This window comes from Argopecten irradians, chromosome 2 (genome assembly GCF_041381155.1).
Source record: "Argopecten irradians isolate NY chromosome 2, Ai_NY, whole genome shotgun sequence".
In the NCBI taxonomy this organism is placed as follows: domain Eukaryota; kingdom Metazoa; phylum Mollusca; class Bivalvia; order Pectinida; family Pectinidae; genus Argopecten; species Argopecten irradians.
The window spans coordinates 35,661,166-35,677,251 of record NC_091135.1 but is presented as its reverse complement, the minus strand read 5'-3'; the positions used below and the strand labels follow the sequence as shown (position 1 = coordinate 35,677,251).

Sequence of the window (16,086 nt, the reverse complement as noted above, 5' to 3'; positions counted from 1 at the left end):
CGGGAATGATGGTTCTCTTACTAATGTAACAGGAGAGGAGAAAATGTAGCGGCCAGACCGGGATTCGAACCCGGGACCCTCAGAATACTAGCCGAGTGCTCTACCGACTGAGCTACCTGGTCACTGATGATCGACCCAGTCATATCCCGCAACGCTCCTCCCTCCTTTCTGGAAGTCTTTGCCCTCGAAGACACACGAGACCCTTCCAAACACCACCACCGTGGGTTATTTAGTTGGGCGCCAATTTTGTAACAGGAGAGGAGAAAATATAGCGGCCAGACCGGGATTAGAACCCGGGACCCTCAGAATACTAGCCGAGTGCTCTACCGACTGAGCTACCTGGTCACCGATGATCGACCCAGTCCAATCCCGCTACACTAACACTAGATCAAAATTATGAAGTTTCAAGTTTTTCTTGTTCTTAAATTCTTTTTTCTCTGTTTGAATCATGTAATATACAACAATGTGCCTTATATATGAGGGCAACTCAATGTATCATTTCCATCTACAGATGATCCTCAGCTGGACTTTGTTAGCAGGCATAAAAAACATCATATGATCAATTTGGACATAGACCATAACTATTACAAGAGGCCCAAAGGGCCTGTATCACTCACCTGGTTTGTAATACCAAGTAATAATCTGAATACAGGTTCATTGTTTCTTTTCTGAAAGAATTTTAATATTTACCTCTAATTCCCCCATTGAGCCCCGCCCCTCCTGCCCCCAGCGGGTCAGAGGCAAAATATATACAAGTTCTGTTCCCCTTCTCCCAAAGATGTTTGTGGCCAAATTTGGTAACAATCCATGCTAAACTCTAGGACAAGTAGCGATTTATAGGAATTACTACTATTGCCCTATTGGGCCCAGCCCCACTTGTCTACGGGGGGTCAAAGCCAAAATTTATACAAGTTCTGTTCACCTTACCCCAAGGATGTTTTTGAACAAAGGTTACAATCCATGCAGAACTCTAGGACAAGTAGCAATTTATAGAATTACCACTATTTCCCCAATTGGGCCCCGCCCCTCCTGCCCCTGAGGGGTCAGAGCCAAAATTTATACAAGTTCTGTTCCCCTTCCCCCAAGGATGTTATTGGCCAAATTTGGTTACAATCAATGCAGAACGCTTGGACAAGTAGCGATTTATAGGATTTACCTCTATTTCCCCTATTGGACCCCGCCCCTCTTGTCCCCGGGGGATCAGAGCCAAAATTTATACAAGTTCTGTTCACCTTCCCCCAAGGATGTTTTTAACCACATTTGCTTAAAATCCATGCAGAACTCTAGGACAAATAGCGATTTATAGAATTACCTCTATTTTCCCAATTGGGCCCCACCCCTCCTGCCCCCCGGGGGTCAGGGTCACCATTTATGCAAAATCTGATCCCCTTCCCCTAAGGAAGTTTCTGACCAAATTTTGTTAAAATCAATGCAGTACACTATGACAAGTAGCAATATAAAGGAAATGTTGACGGACGGAGGACGGACGACGGACCATGGCAAAAAAAATTAGTTCACAAAAACTTCAATAACGGTAATCATGTTCAAAGGAATATCTTTTTGTGTAAAAAGCATAAACAAGATTGCTGCTAAAAATGTTTACATTGTCTCAAGCTATATTTCTATTTAAATGCTTTATTACCGTGTATCTTGCCCTCCACACTGGACAGCCGGCTGACATAGAGCCTTTAGCCTGTTTGAAGTTAGTGACATCCCAAAACTGTAAATAAAAGATTGATGTGATTAAATGTTAAAGACTACCAACATGGATTATTAGAGATCCATGAAACTGGGTGAATATAGCTTTTTTGATTTTGAAATATTGGTTTGCCAAATGTAAAACGACTCTATTACACAGAAAAACAATATCTACTTTTGGTACTAAGACTTTTTGACCATCACACAGTGAAAACCATCACAAGAAAATATGGAAGGTATACTTGACTTTTCAAGATTTCAAACTGAATGGTTTTATTTCAGAGCAGATGCAAATCATCACCTTGACAGAACCGTCCTGGCTAGCTGTTGCCAGACAGTTTTCATTATGAGGACTCCAGTCTAGGCCGTGGATCTTAGACAGGTGAGCAGCTATGTACGTCAGGGGAGAGTTTCCTTTCTGTAATATAAAGAGTTTGATATTATAATAGATAAGATATATATAAAAGCTTTTAGATGTGGCAGACAAGAACAATTTCCTCAGGTGAAAACCAATAACTTATCAATTCAATAAGCTTCAGAATCACTGCCAATAGTAAGGTATCTAATATAAGATATTGATAGCATTTGATTTTTGTCTAGTGTAAGAAACCTAATTTAAATAAAATGAGATTATTTTCTTAACCCATTATAGAGGAAAATCTAAGTGATAGCTTTAAAATTCCATTTTATATTTCATGTGACCAAGACAATGATAAATATAAGACCGGATAATTAAAGGACATACTAAGTAAAGGAAAACTATAGTTCAAACATCCTTAATCTATGGCCCACTACCACAAGGCATATGGGTTTAAACTCACTACAAGGAAGTATATTCATCTGATTTCAATGTGATATTCTATTCACTACAATTTAGCATTTGCAATAAAATTTACCAAAGCCAAATCAAGATGAATGACAGTGAAGTTGACATAAAAAAATAATCAGATTGGCAAAGAGCATACCCTCGGGTCCCAGATACGAACATCGCCCTCATGAGTTGTTGCAAACAGGTTGGTTTGGATTTTATTCCACATAACTTGTGAAGCTCCAGCTGTAGACAGACAAATAAGAGATCATAAATAATTTAATAGCATGAAACACAACAATGTCTATGTAACAAGTGTAACCATGCAAAATAATTAATTTGAATTGATGCCACTTTACCAACTATATATGGTTGTTTAAGAATGAGCCTGGATTTACTGGTAGAGGAAAACCAGAGTACTCAGAGAAAAACCAAGTATATGTCCTGCCTGATTCATCGTAATGTGACACTAAAAAGTTAATGGATCACTATATGGACCTTCATATTATTTCCAGATGAACACTTATCATTAATAAACAAACAACTACAACATATAACAACACAATATACATACCCACTGTCTGAAATGATGACTGCGGTTTTCTTGGCTCTCTGAAATCATTTATAATTAAATCATAACTGTTATTCAAAATTCTTCCTTTAAGATTAAGATAGATTTCCAATCTAAACAAAATATGATTGGCAAAGAGTAGTTGGTTTTCAATCCATCAATGAGTGAATATCTGTATTGTAGAGTTGTGTTTCTAATGCATTTTAGGGTTGTTGTTATAAATAAGTGCTTATAGTAATTGTAATCTACATGCAATTCTGGGGGCTGCTGTGGCCAAGTGGTTAAGATGTCCCGATATATTACCACAAGCCCTCTACCTCTGGGTTCCTACTTTGAATCCCTTGTAGGGCAGTTGCCAGGTACTGGCTGCTGGTCGGTGGTTTTTCTCTGGGTACTCAGACTTTCCTCCACCAACAAACCTGGCATGTCCTTAAATGACCCTGGCTGTTAATAGGACGTTAAAATAATAATACCAAACATCCAATCCTTACACAATAGACTAAGTTTCTGATTTCAATGCTTACCTTACATCCCATAGGTGTGTAAAGGTATCTACAGAACATGAGGCTATCACATTGACATCAAATGGCGACCAATCTATGTCACTGAAATAAAGCAATAGGAATGTCACAACATTTCAAAACAACAACTGCATGTGGCAGATCAAGACTTTTCTTGATAAATGTGAAAAACAAAGAAAGTCTATTTTGTTTTGAAAATATCAACATATATGGCTTTTCATTGCACACTGAAGGGGTGAGGGGGGAGGGGAGGGAGGATCTAAACCTACCTGACAGTCCTGGTATGACCTTTATCTCCCTACCCGACAGTACTAGTATTACCTTTATCTCCCTACCTGACAGTCCCAGTATGACCTTTATCTCCCTTCCTGACAGTCCTGGTATGACCTTTATCTCCCTATCTGACAATCCTTGAATGACCTTTCTTTGTACACTGAGGAGTGGAGGGGACAGGGATTTTTCTCACTGCTTTGGGAATGGGGCCTGTGGATTTGAATTTGGGAAAATGGAGCGCCAAAACCAAGATTTGGGAAAATTATGAAATATGAAATAAAGCATAACAATTAAGATTTTTTTATTTCCAGTGTAGTTTATATACTTTTTTGAAGCCAATTCACAAATATTTAGCCTTAACCAACTAAGTTCATGCTTTATTTTTGGATAGTTTTCAAGAAACTTTGATTTTAAGAAATTTTAGGGTTGAATTGGGAAAAATTTAGAGGTTTTGCCATGGGGAATGGGGCCGATTTTCGGCCCCAAATCATGCTGAAAAAAAGCCCTGGGGGAGGTCTAAACTTACCTTACAGTCCTTGTATGACCTTCCATTGTACACTGAGGAGGGGAGGTCTGAACTTACCTGACAGTCCTGGTATGACCTTTCATCGTACACTGAGGAGGGGAGGTCTGAACTTACCTGACAGTCCTAGTATGACCTTTCATTGTACACTGATGAGGGGAGGGGAGGTCTAAACTTACCTGACAGTCCTAGTATGACCTTTCATTGTACACTGAGGAGGGGAGGTCTGAACTTACCTAACAGTCCTGGTATGACCTTTCATTGTACACTGACGAGGGGAGAGGAGGTCTAAACTTACCTGACAGTCCTGGTATGACCTTTCATTGTACACTGATGAGGGGACAGGAGGTCTAAACTGACCTGACAGTCCTGGTATGACCTTTCATTGTACACTGAGGAGTGGAGGGGAGGTCTAAACTTACCTGACAGTCCTGGTATGACCTTTCATTGTACACTGAGGAGAGGAGGAGGTGGGTCTAAACTTACCTGACAGTCCTGGTATGACCTTTCATTGTACACTGATGTGGGGCGGTCTAAACTTAACTGACAGTCCTGGTATGACCTTTCATTGTACACTGAGGAGTGGAGGGGAGGTCTAAACTTACCTGACAGTCCTAGTATGACCTTTCATTGTACAATGAGAAGGGAAGGGGGGTGTAAACTTACCTGACTGTCCTGGTATGACCTTTCATTGTATATTGAGGAGAGGAGGAGGTGGGTCTAAACTTACCTGACAGTCCTAGCATGACCTTTTATTGTACACTGAGGAGAGGAGGAGGGGGGTCTAAACCTACCTGACAGTCCTGGTATGACCTTTCATTGTACTCTGGTTAGTACACACACCATCCTTCCAGGAGTACAGGTCGAGTCGCTCATTACACTACAAACAGTAAAAGATGATAATGAGAAATGTTACTTATTAATCGTATACATACACTGTACATTGATAATGCAGAAGAACAGATAAAGAATTCACATAATTTTTAATGACAATATCTGCATTTGATTATATGATGAATTTATGACGATGAAGTGTGCCAATACTTTTAGAATCTTTAGTGCAACAAAGATGGCCACATTGAGTAGTTTACATGATTGTACCAAAAATCTCCAAGTATCAAAGTAGATACTACAAAGTATCTTCAGACTATTCCTCAAACCTGGTATGGTGATCCTGTAGCATGCATGACTGGGTGGATATATGATGAGAAAATCACATATTAAACTGAAAATACTCATTAGCTGAGATGAAGTCTGCCTAGTCCTACTCCATGCATGTGTCATAACTCTCCCTTCTGGATTAATTATGGTAATCCATACCAAGAATTGTGACAAAGCTAAAGTCATATTAACACACGATACAACTTTTACTGAAGTCTTGAAGCTCAACAGTGCAAAAGACAAGCAATCTAATTCAAATTAGACCTTTTATGTTCCTTCCTGTAGACTGTCCCCTCTTCTACGTACAAGGTCTAATTCTAATAAGGCACCTAATCTATATCATCACACAGTGGAACTGGAGAAGAAGTTCAAAATATTTTTTCAAGATAGCAACTGTAAGGCACATCCTGGACTTATACTTCAGACTAAATAAAAAAAAATAACTGCACTTTGAAAATACCACCTCAGTATCATAAATGTATGATAAGCGATGGGTACAATCACAGTATTTGTTTGTATGTATGAAGACATTGACAATATTGGAGCCCATTGTAGGTGTTTGATGGAGTTTAATACATACAGCAGTGACAAAGTTATGGGCGTGGGATGGATGTGGATTCCACTGGACACAGTTGATGTCCCATTTCTCCCACTTGCTCTGTCGAGGATGTCTGGTAAGTAGTTCTGTGGGATTCTTCAGGTCAACAAAGGCCAAAGCCTTACGGCTGTAAAAAGAAAAGAAAATAAATTTAAAATGTTTAAATTTGATTACAATGTATTTAATATTTCATAATATTATAGAGGTTAAAATGAAAACTATTGCAAAAGTGGAAAAAAAACCTGGAAGAGTGGGAAAAACACTGTATACAAAATATAGACAATAACACAGGAAGAAGTCAGATACGATCCGTTATCTGGAGTAACGAGGTAGTCCTTTCATACACCAATTATAACAGTGACTGTTGATTCATTGATCAAGTATTGGATTCCCTGAAATTCTACATTATGCATTTCTTTTGCAAGAGATGAAGTATACAACATAACATTGTTTGACTTATACATCTTGGAGTTTGTAATATACATGTTGTAAACTGTTGTTGATCTCGCATTTGAATGTGTAACAAAACCAGACTACCAGGTGGTCAAAAATTTCAATTACTGACATATTTGGAACTATATGCAGGTGATTGCTATTTGATCACTGCCCTACCTGAACTGAAACAAACTGTCACTCAAGGAAAAATATTTGAATAGCCAATCTATAGGCCCTCTTGAAATTCCCCTAAAACTATGAATGATTTATTCATAACTTTTCAGCTTTTGGACATTTGTAACATCCTCCTTTTGATTTAATGTTTTTATGTTACATTGCCCCTTGATACCCAAATTTAGCTGCCTCACTTCTTTATAAGTCTTGCCCCACTGTGTTTCCCGCTTCAAACTTGAATTTTTTGTTCGAGTCCAGTGAAGAGGAACTTTAGTTTCATTGAAAAATATTTATATCAATATTACTGTAAAGAATGCAAACAGTGAGTTTTCCAGCAATACTATTGCACAATTTTTATGTGCTGTTTAGAACTACCTTATTACTGAAGACAAAATGATTTAACACATGTAATAATAACTAGGGCTGGAAAATGATATAGTAGAATCAGACCTTCATTTTCATTTCATTATAATTGGTACCGGTACATGAACCAACATGTGTTAAAAAATGTTTAATTGATGAGAGTTATTACATAATTTTTATGTTTTGAACATGGAAAGAGGTTTGTGCATTTATGAAAACTTGGTCACATCACACCTAGGCGCTCCTAATAACTTGGAGATTTGACTAAAAAAAGTTACATGTGAAGGTTACTTCAAAATGGAGGGTCTGCTGAGGCTGGATTTTAAACCATGTTAAACAACTCATAAAGAGTTGATATATGCCATAATGGAATAAAAAGGCATATATGTGGTTAATAAATTATGTTAATAATCAACAGAGATAAGAAAGATGTTCTTTCATACCATACACTAGTTGTTTTGAACAAACGAACTGTCCAACACTGAATAATTTGGGAAAAAATCATGTTTTCTAGTATCTGAGGCCGGTTTACCGGTGAAAAATCTTTAATTGATTACAAATACTTCTAATTGTTGCACATCTAATAATATAGCGTTTTCAAGAGTTACATGAGAAAAATACTCTCATATAATGTGGATGTGACTGATAGGAATATATTCTACCCTAAGGATAATAAAAAGTTGTAAAACTCTTAGCAGGGCATAGGTACATATGTGTAGAATATTGATCTTGTCAACTTCATTTATAAATTTATATCTTAATCCCCTACAAATATAGGGAGATTCCATATATAGGTGTAATGTATGTACACAGTTCTCCCACCATTCACTGATTTGTCACTGTCTGCAGGTTTATAAACTGTGTGATATTTTTGTCAACACCTAAGGTATGACAGATCCAGAAAAATAATTATGAGACATCATGCTGTGTAATTGTGGTGTGCAATGTCAATGATGTAATCAATATTTATGTGTGATCATTAACGGACCATGTTCATGTCGCGGTAGAATCCAAGACAAAGAAAGACTCATCCCCTTACCTAAATGAGGGTGTGACAACGAAATTACAACCCTCACTGGAAATTCTTGAAAGCCTCAGGTTGAATGTTTATGAATTACTCCTTGGGTTGTGATTTCGTTGTCACACTCTCTAAGTAAGGAAAGATTATATTATACTTACCCTGCAATAACTGTTACCAGGCCCAAACAGTCGACAGCCATCGACCTTGCCTGAAAAAAAACCCAAATATACTGAAAATAGCAACACCAAGTCATACAAACATTCCATATTCAGATGTCATTGTGCTAATATACATACAACATTTCCGTGTATGGTTACATCTACCTGGATAATGACCACCTTCATCTAGTTGAAGACTATGACAATTGAGTCTAAGAAGTATGCTCCTCCATCAGCTGATCGAAAAAGACCACATATTTATTTGTTATCACACTGACCCGATGGCCAGGACCTATTTCCTTATCCTAGCCTATTTTTAATTTGAGGGCAATATCACACCCCATTCCCAATCTAAAATAGCCTAGCCATGCTTTCCTGATGTTTGGATTTTTTTGGAATAAGGTAAATGTTTTTGTTTATTTTTTGGTAAACTGAAAAAAATATCATTTATTTTTGGAAGGAACTGAAAAACAAATATAACAATAAATAAATATCTAACAAATTATCTATCTGCTATGAAAATAATGTGCCAGCATTGTATATATTATGAAGTTTACAAAACTTCATAGTCTCTATAAGGCTCTATGTACATGTACAGGTGTTGTTTTCGCCAATATTGGTAGCCAAATCCCCCCATTGATATTTTAGAGCAATAGTTTATGCGTATGTAACTAAGTCTTGTATGAATGGTCTTGATAAAACATGGAAAAGGATGAAATGCATGTGAAAATGCACTGTATATAACCCCTTCCCCCACGCCACTGAGCTGATCACCTCACCTAAAATCGTCAATATTGACGGATGGTGATACACCAAAGAAGAAGAAAGAAGAAGAAGACACAGCATGGTAATACATGTATAGGCCTAATCAGAATTTCCACTGGAGTTTGATGTTCTGTCAATAATACATAGTATATATATATATATAAAATTATATAGTATATAGGGGTGTTTTTATATATATTTATACTATACATTATTGACAGAACGTCAAACTCCTGTGGAATTTCACAATTTTAGATGTAAAACATCCCACTTCAAACGGCCCTGGACAGTTTTCCAGATTATAGGATACAATATATTATATATACATGTATATGGGTCACGGTTTCGTTATATTCAAGCTCAGAGAGACGTCTTCGTGACTCTTTATTTTCTATTGTTTCCCCATCTATAATTCATAAACTGTTTGAAAGCACAACAGTTTTATAATTTGAAAAAATAATAACAAGTTTACTTTATGTTTATTGAAAACTCTTACTTTCAGAGAAATTGACGGTCGAAATTGAGATTATGCATTCACGTGTAGACCTGAAAATAGATTGTAAAGTGTCATATTCTATATTTATGTCACTTTCTATTCCAGTTTTTGATATAAATACCTGCAGATCGCCATAATCTGCAACAATTTGTTCCGAACTCCACATTGTTGCCATTCTCCATTTTCCTCTTTACTAATCTGAGTCAGTTGGACGCTTCCAGGGTAAAGCGTTTGGCACACTTGGACCAGTCAGGAAGGAAAAGGCATACTTGACCTGTATGCCTAAATGCATCCGCGATACTTCAGGGGTTCCGATTACTTACGATCTGTGTAGGGATCGTAATGATCGGAACCCATGGAATATCGAGGATGGCCTACATGTCACTATGAAGTCTTTTTCTAGACTGTATACCAATTTCTTCACGAGTTTTTAGAAGACATTTATAAAGAAACATAATGCAGCAGTCTGAAAGCTTTTTTTGCGAACAAATCAGCACAAGACAGGGAAATGTATACTCTGTTCATGTGTAACTTGACTAAACTGTCTTGAGACTAGGAACTCATTCATTCATGTGATAACAGATGAAACACCAGTTTATAAGACATTTTTTTCTTGCTCAGCTACTTTCAAGTCTGTCTATTAATTTATAGGCATTATCATTATTTTGTTCTTCCAAAAAAAAAATTAATCTTTGTATGATGTTTCTGGTCTAACTACTGTATATACTTGTAAATGTATCATGTTAAATTACCTTTCTTATCTTGTACAAGCATGTGAAATATGACAAAAATATACAGAAAACTGGCGCAAACATCTCCTGGTGAGCAGGGAAGCTGCGAAAGCGCTAGAGATCACAGACCTGTTTTAATTTTTGTTTTTCAATATTTTAATTGCATCAAAAGGATATGTATTCTATATTTATTTAATTAATTCAGAATATATATGTATATATATGTAAATTATGCGATATCAAGAATAGAGAAAGAGGAGATAATATTTCAATTCAAGTATATAAACAAATTCTTTAAAAATCTTTTCAAATCCCATTTTTATAGATCTACACTGTATATGTTTAGAAACCTATTCTCATATAATATCGCCGAAGAATAAAAACCATGATTGTTTGAGGTTGTAATACTATAGTATTTCGGTGCATTAAAAAAAAAAAAAAAAAAAAAAACACACAAAAAAAAAAAAAAAAAAAAAAAAAAAAAATCAGCACAGTAATTAAAAATACATGTATGTGTTGATTATGTGTCTTCACAACCGTTCAATGGTATCCTTTACAAGAAAGTTCCATTGCTATAATATATATTCAAATATTTAAAGTATGCACTGACATGGACTCAATGACTATGCGTTCTAGCATTATCATTGTATAATGACAGTAGAACACGTGCGGCGTGAAGACAATCGATCAAGGGGAGGTAACTCGATAAAAAAAAATCAGTTCGCGAAACATAAAGAAATGCTGTTAAAGACATTTTAAACATTGTTAAAACATTTAACTGATTTTGGCTATTATATGTTTAGTTAAAACGAATGTTTTTATAACATGATGACCATTAAAATCATAAGAAACGGGGAACTACATGTATTTTTTTTTGTCAATGCCGCAATGCGAAGGGAAAACGTGGGACCATGACCCCACTTTCGGTGGGAACATATGAATGACTCGATAACAATCAGCTGTTCAATCGAATTCGTTGATGATGACGGGGGAGAAAAATATTGTGGGTATTTAAAGAAAAAAATATGCAACTGTCGCGAAAATAAATAACATTCATTTACGTTAAAAACTGTAGATATAAGGCCGGGGTTACATAATTTACACGTGCTCCATTATTATTATTCCCTCATAACCTCAACAAAATCAAAAAAAAAATTGTTCCTTAAACATTTTCTGCAACCCAACTAAATGGCCTTACCAAACCAAAGTCAGTTGGCGTTCACAATGCACGAACTGTCACTGCTTATTTTGACGTCATACTCATTGTGACATCACAATTTTCGAGTCAGTATCAAAGAAAATAACTGTTCAAATGGCTGTTCCTTCCTTGAAGATAATTAATTGTTTATTCACCCTTCATGTAGATGCAAAATATCTTTGAATTTTATTATACAATTATTATATAATGTAAATATAACATTGAAATGTATTCAGGTGGCAATTATAGGAATAAATCTCTTCGAATTTTATCACAAGATTGTTATCAAACTGTATTCAGGTGGTAATTAATGGAGTATGATTAAATGTGTCGCTTTCCAATTGGCATTCATACTCCCACAATTGCCAACTGATACAGTTCAATGCTTGAGTATATTTTTGTCAGGATGTTTAATTCGAATCATTTGAGTTGTTAGAACGATAGTAATTGTAAGAATGCATTGAGTTGTGATTTCTTTTTAAATTCTTACACAATCTTCTCAATTTCTTGCAGCTAAATATAACATCTAACAAAAATAAAGAAACACAGAATCAATCTGTTGGGCATAAAATGAACCATGTTATTGCATGATCGTAAGAAGATAAACTTTCGATATAATCATCTTCTTTGTTCTATATAAACTAATTAAATTCTGAAGAAAATATATTGTGTCAAATCTTACTTTCAGGTATTGGATTGATCGTCCGTCCATGTGCTGATGGCTCAAACTGTTTTAGAAGCAGTGTCAGTATAAGGTATAAGCTTTAACAGAATGCATTAATACAATGCAATGATGAAAGTCGTAAGTATAACTGAATATTTCTGGTTGTTTGTTGATAAGATTAACATCATCAGTACAGATAGGTTCATCTAAGGACGGCCTATCGTGAATGTCGTATATTGCTTGTGTGAAGATTGTGCATATTCCGAGATACAGCAGTATGTTGGTGTTGTTCCTCTTTATAACAGTGGAATATTTGCCCTTTTAACAGCGCTACAATTTATGTCATTGAAGACACGGAACAATCACACTCACCTGGTCACATTATGGTTGCAACGGCAAACCAGTCGTCCCACTTTCTTTATGCTTAGCGCGAAACAGGAACAGAAACTACCGCTTTTGTAGACTATAGTGTGTCTCAACCAGCTCATTGAACTCAGAGCCTACCTCACAGAGATGAGCGTTCAACTGATGACCAGAAGTGAGGCGATGTCAAGAGAGACGTTAAGAAGAAGATAATCAGTTTCTAGAAGAATTGAAAAGATAACATCCAAAATTTAGTCGTTCTTTACATCTTGCAATGGGAACAGCTGCTGGTGCCTGGTACAAATCTAACGGCAATGACCTATCTGTAAGGCAGAGATCTGAACAAGATGGACAATAATACTTTGCTATTCTGTGCACCTACAGAACAAGAACAGATTAAGTAAGTCATATGAATGTTTACAATTTTCTAACTCAATAAAGAACGATAGAAAAATCACAAATACGAAATGTAAGTGAATGGCACTGTTAACCTGTTAAATGTTAAACATTTGCTACTTTTGCATGCTATTCCATTTCTGAGGACATGGGATCGACATGACCTTACAATCTATTTCAAAAAGCTATATACTTTGTATAATGTAACGAGAGGAATGCTTGGGTGTTTTTGTTGAGCTTTTGAGTGGGAAGAAGGCTATCATAACATCTTCACACTACTAGCAAATTAATTTTGAGGTACAAACTTCTTATACCATTATTTCCGGCCAATGCACATTTTACATGTACCAAATGATTGCATATTACTTCGGTTTTGTCTATGATTCATAAACCCAAAACAAATTGAGAATAGTACTTTTAATTTGATTTCAATAACTCAATGGGATACTAATTAGGCAATACTTTTCTTGCGTTTACTTCTTTTTGCATTAATAAAATTCAGATGTGACGCACTGATATTTTGTCCAATAGTATTCAGTTGTTTCGTGCCTTTTCAGTCAACAATCCACACTCTTTTCCTGAGGTGTTGAGACCAACCCGATGAACAGTTTATAGGGTTGGTCCCAACACCGAGGGGACAGAGTTTTGACTGTTGACTGAAAAGTCATGAAGCAACTGTTTTGTTACCTGAACCGCAATCTTAAATTTATCACTGAGCTTCTCATCCATTGACACAGTTGCAGAACTGGCTGAGGTATTGGAACTCCGCGAAAGCCAATCCAGTAAACCTAGAAGAGGAAGAGAGCAAATGGAAGAGTTTTGACGATGCTATTGTGCCGTCCTAGAAACTACTCTTCAAGGGAACATTGAGAAAAAGGTAGAGGCTATGTCAAACATTATCTGCAACATCGGGAAGGAGCTATTTGGAGTGGTAGAAAACTCAAAAAGGAGATCACATGAGCAGGAAGGTGTGCCTAATAGACGAGAGAGGAAGATTCGGCAGTGTCGTATGGAACTCAGGCAACTGAACAGACAATTCAGGAAAGCAACCGAGTATGAGATTTTGGGAATAATAGTTCTGACAGATGATGTAAGATCAGAGCTGTCAAAGCTAAGGAGGGCAGAACAATTACGGAGGCCAAAAGCAAAGAAGGAACAGAGCAGGAGGGAATTGGTGGAAAAACCCTTTAAAATTCACAAAAGAGCTAGTTAGAGGGGGAAAATCAGGAAGTCTCCATTGTTCAAAAGAGAAAAAGGAAAGACATTTGTGGGAGACACATCATGATCCACAGCGTCAGGAACCGTTAGGCAAGCGCCCAAGAGAAGTAGACGTGGAACAACCGAGAATACCCATGAATGGAAAAAACTCTCATGGAAGGAAGTGTCCAAAGCGTGTAAGAAGTCAAGATCAGAATCTGCACCAGGCTTTAATGGAATTCCTTTCAGGGTTTACAAGAAATGCCCACGAAATTATAGCAAATGTTAAAGGTTGTGTGGAAGATGGGAGTGATACCAAAGTGTTGGAGAAAAGCTGAGGGATGTTTCCTACCTAAGGAAAAGGATGCAAAGATCATCAGTCAGTTCAGAACAATATCCTTACTGAACGACAACAACTGCATCGACAGATCTATGCAGAAGGCAGGTATTTCTGGATTTTCTGGGAAGAAGAACCTTACGGTGATGTGGTTAAACCTGGCTAATGCTTATGGATCAGTCCAACACAAGCTATCAAATCAGCAATGGATCTTTACCATCTGCCAATGAAAATGAAAGACATTATCAAAAGCTACTTCATAGTGACATAAAGTTTCGCTTTACAGTAGATGAAGTGAGGAGGGCTGAAGTTGGTTTCGAGTTCCTAGTTCCTAGTTCCGTTTAATAAACGGAACTAGGAACCAGACCCGAGTTCCATTTAACTTAAACGGAACTAGGAACCAGACCCGAGTTCCATGTAAGCTTATACGGAACTAGGAACCAAACCCGAATTCCGTTTAACAAACACACTGGCCAACGAGCGGAGTTCCGTTTATTAGAATTCCTACCTCTAACTGCATGTTCAATTACATATCATATACAGGAATCGAACTTAAAGCTTCCATGAATAATACAGCACAGAATTAATCTCCTTAACACAAATTTCCTTAAACGGATCTGACACCTAGACTCCAGTTCCGTTTAACTTAAACGGAACTAGGAAACAGAACCGAGTTCCGTTTAACAAAAAATACTGGCCATCGAGCGAAGTTCCGTTTATTAGGATTCCTATCTCTAACTGCATGTTCAATTACATATTATCTACAGGATTCGAACTTAAAGCTTCCATGAATAATACAGCACAGAATTAATCTCCTTAACACAAATTTCCTTAAACGGATCTGACACCTACACCTGCAGATTGGCAACAACTGGAGAAGGGCATCATGGCAGGTTATACCATATCGCCAATTCTGTTCATCATGGGAATGAGCCTGGTAACCAAGACTCTGGAATATACCAACCTCCCTTGAGAGGCTTTATGGACGATCTGACCTTAACGATAGGATACTACATACAAGCCAGATCGGTATTGACCGCACTGCAGAAGAGCGTATCATGGGCTCGCATAAAGTTCAAGCCTCGCAAGTCACGGAAAGACAATCCAATCAAATGCTTAGGGAAATGGTTTTATGAGTCACTATCAGATAACAACTCCACAAAGATGACTCTATCACAGGCAAGATCATGAATGAAAAAGGTTGATGGAAGCGGACTACCAGGAGTTCCACCAGGATTTTCTTCCGTAGGATTGTATGGGAAATCAAACCAACTATAATTACCACTTTCATCCATAGTAGAGGAGTTCAAAGTAGCGAAGACTCCTTAGATGCAAAAGTCAGTGGAGCAGGTGTCCAGACAAGGACAGAAAGAAAGTGGTCAGCATCAACTTCTGTAAACCAGACTGAAAGTATGCTGTTACTACGGGATGTGATTGGAAACATGGCAGCGTGAGGACTAGGGTTGCAACACTTTCAACAGTGGAAAAAACGCATCAATGCTCGAGAGGCGAAGGATGGATCAAAGCGAGGTCAGGCGGGTAGAGAAGGACAAATCTTCATCAGTGGAGACTTATTGAGGACCCATCTTGTCAGCCCTATGGGAGCCAGGGATCAATGGCCCACATCTTGTCAGG

At 37.2% G+C, this 16,086-nt stretch overlaps 1 protein-coding gene across 11 annotated transcripts in view; it reads right to left on the bottom strand.

Annotated features, from left to right (window-relative positions):
* LOC138315309 (GATOR2 complex protein WDR59-like) overlaps positions 1-9,768 on the bottom strand; it is a 41,656-nt gene extending 31,888 nt beyond the window's left edge. For 10 of the 11 annotated variants that reach the window (XM_069256214.1, XM_069256216.1, XM_069256220.1 and 7 more), the window contains exons 1-9: positions 9,687-9,768; positions 8,305-8,354; positions 6,136-6,280; positions 5,189-5,274; positions 3,602-3,682; positions 3,081-3,118; positions 2,664-2,752; positions 2,000-2,116; positions 1,643-1,720 (exon numbers count right to left, since the gene is read on the bottom strand). In XM_069256214.1, coding sequence (XP_069112315.1) covers positions 1,643-1,720; positions 2,000-2,116; positions 2,664-2,752; positions 3,081-3,118; positions 3,602-3,682; positions 5,189-5,274; positions 6,136-6,280; positions 8,305-8,354; positions 9,687-9,740 — 738 coding nt within the window. In that variant the 5' untranslated portion in view covers positions 9,741-9,768. Of the gene's footprint in view, positions 1-1,642; positions 1,721-1,999; positions 2,117-2,663; positions 2,753-3,080; positions 3,119-3,601; positions 3,683-4,692; positions 4,727-5,188; positions 5,275-6,135; positions 6,281-8,304; positions 8,355-9,686 lie in introns of those variants that run through there. The other variant, XM_069256224.1, reaches the window with a different exon arrangement.
* Positions 9,769-16,086: the final 6,318 nt, after the last annotated feature.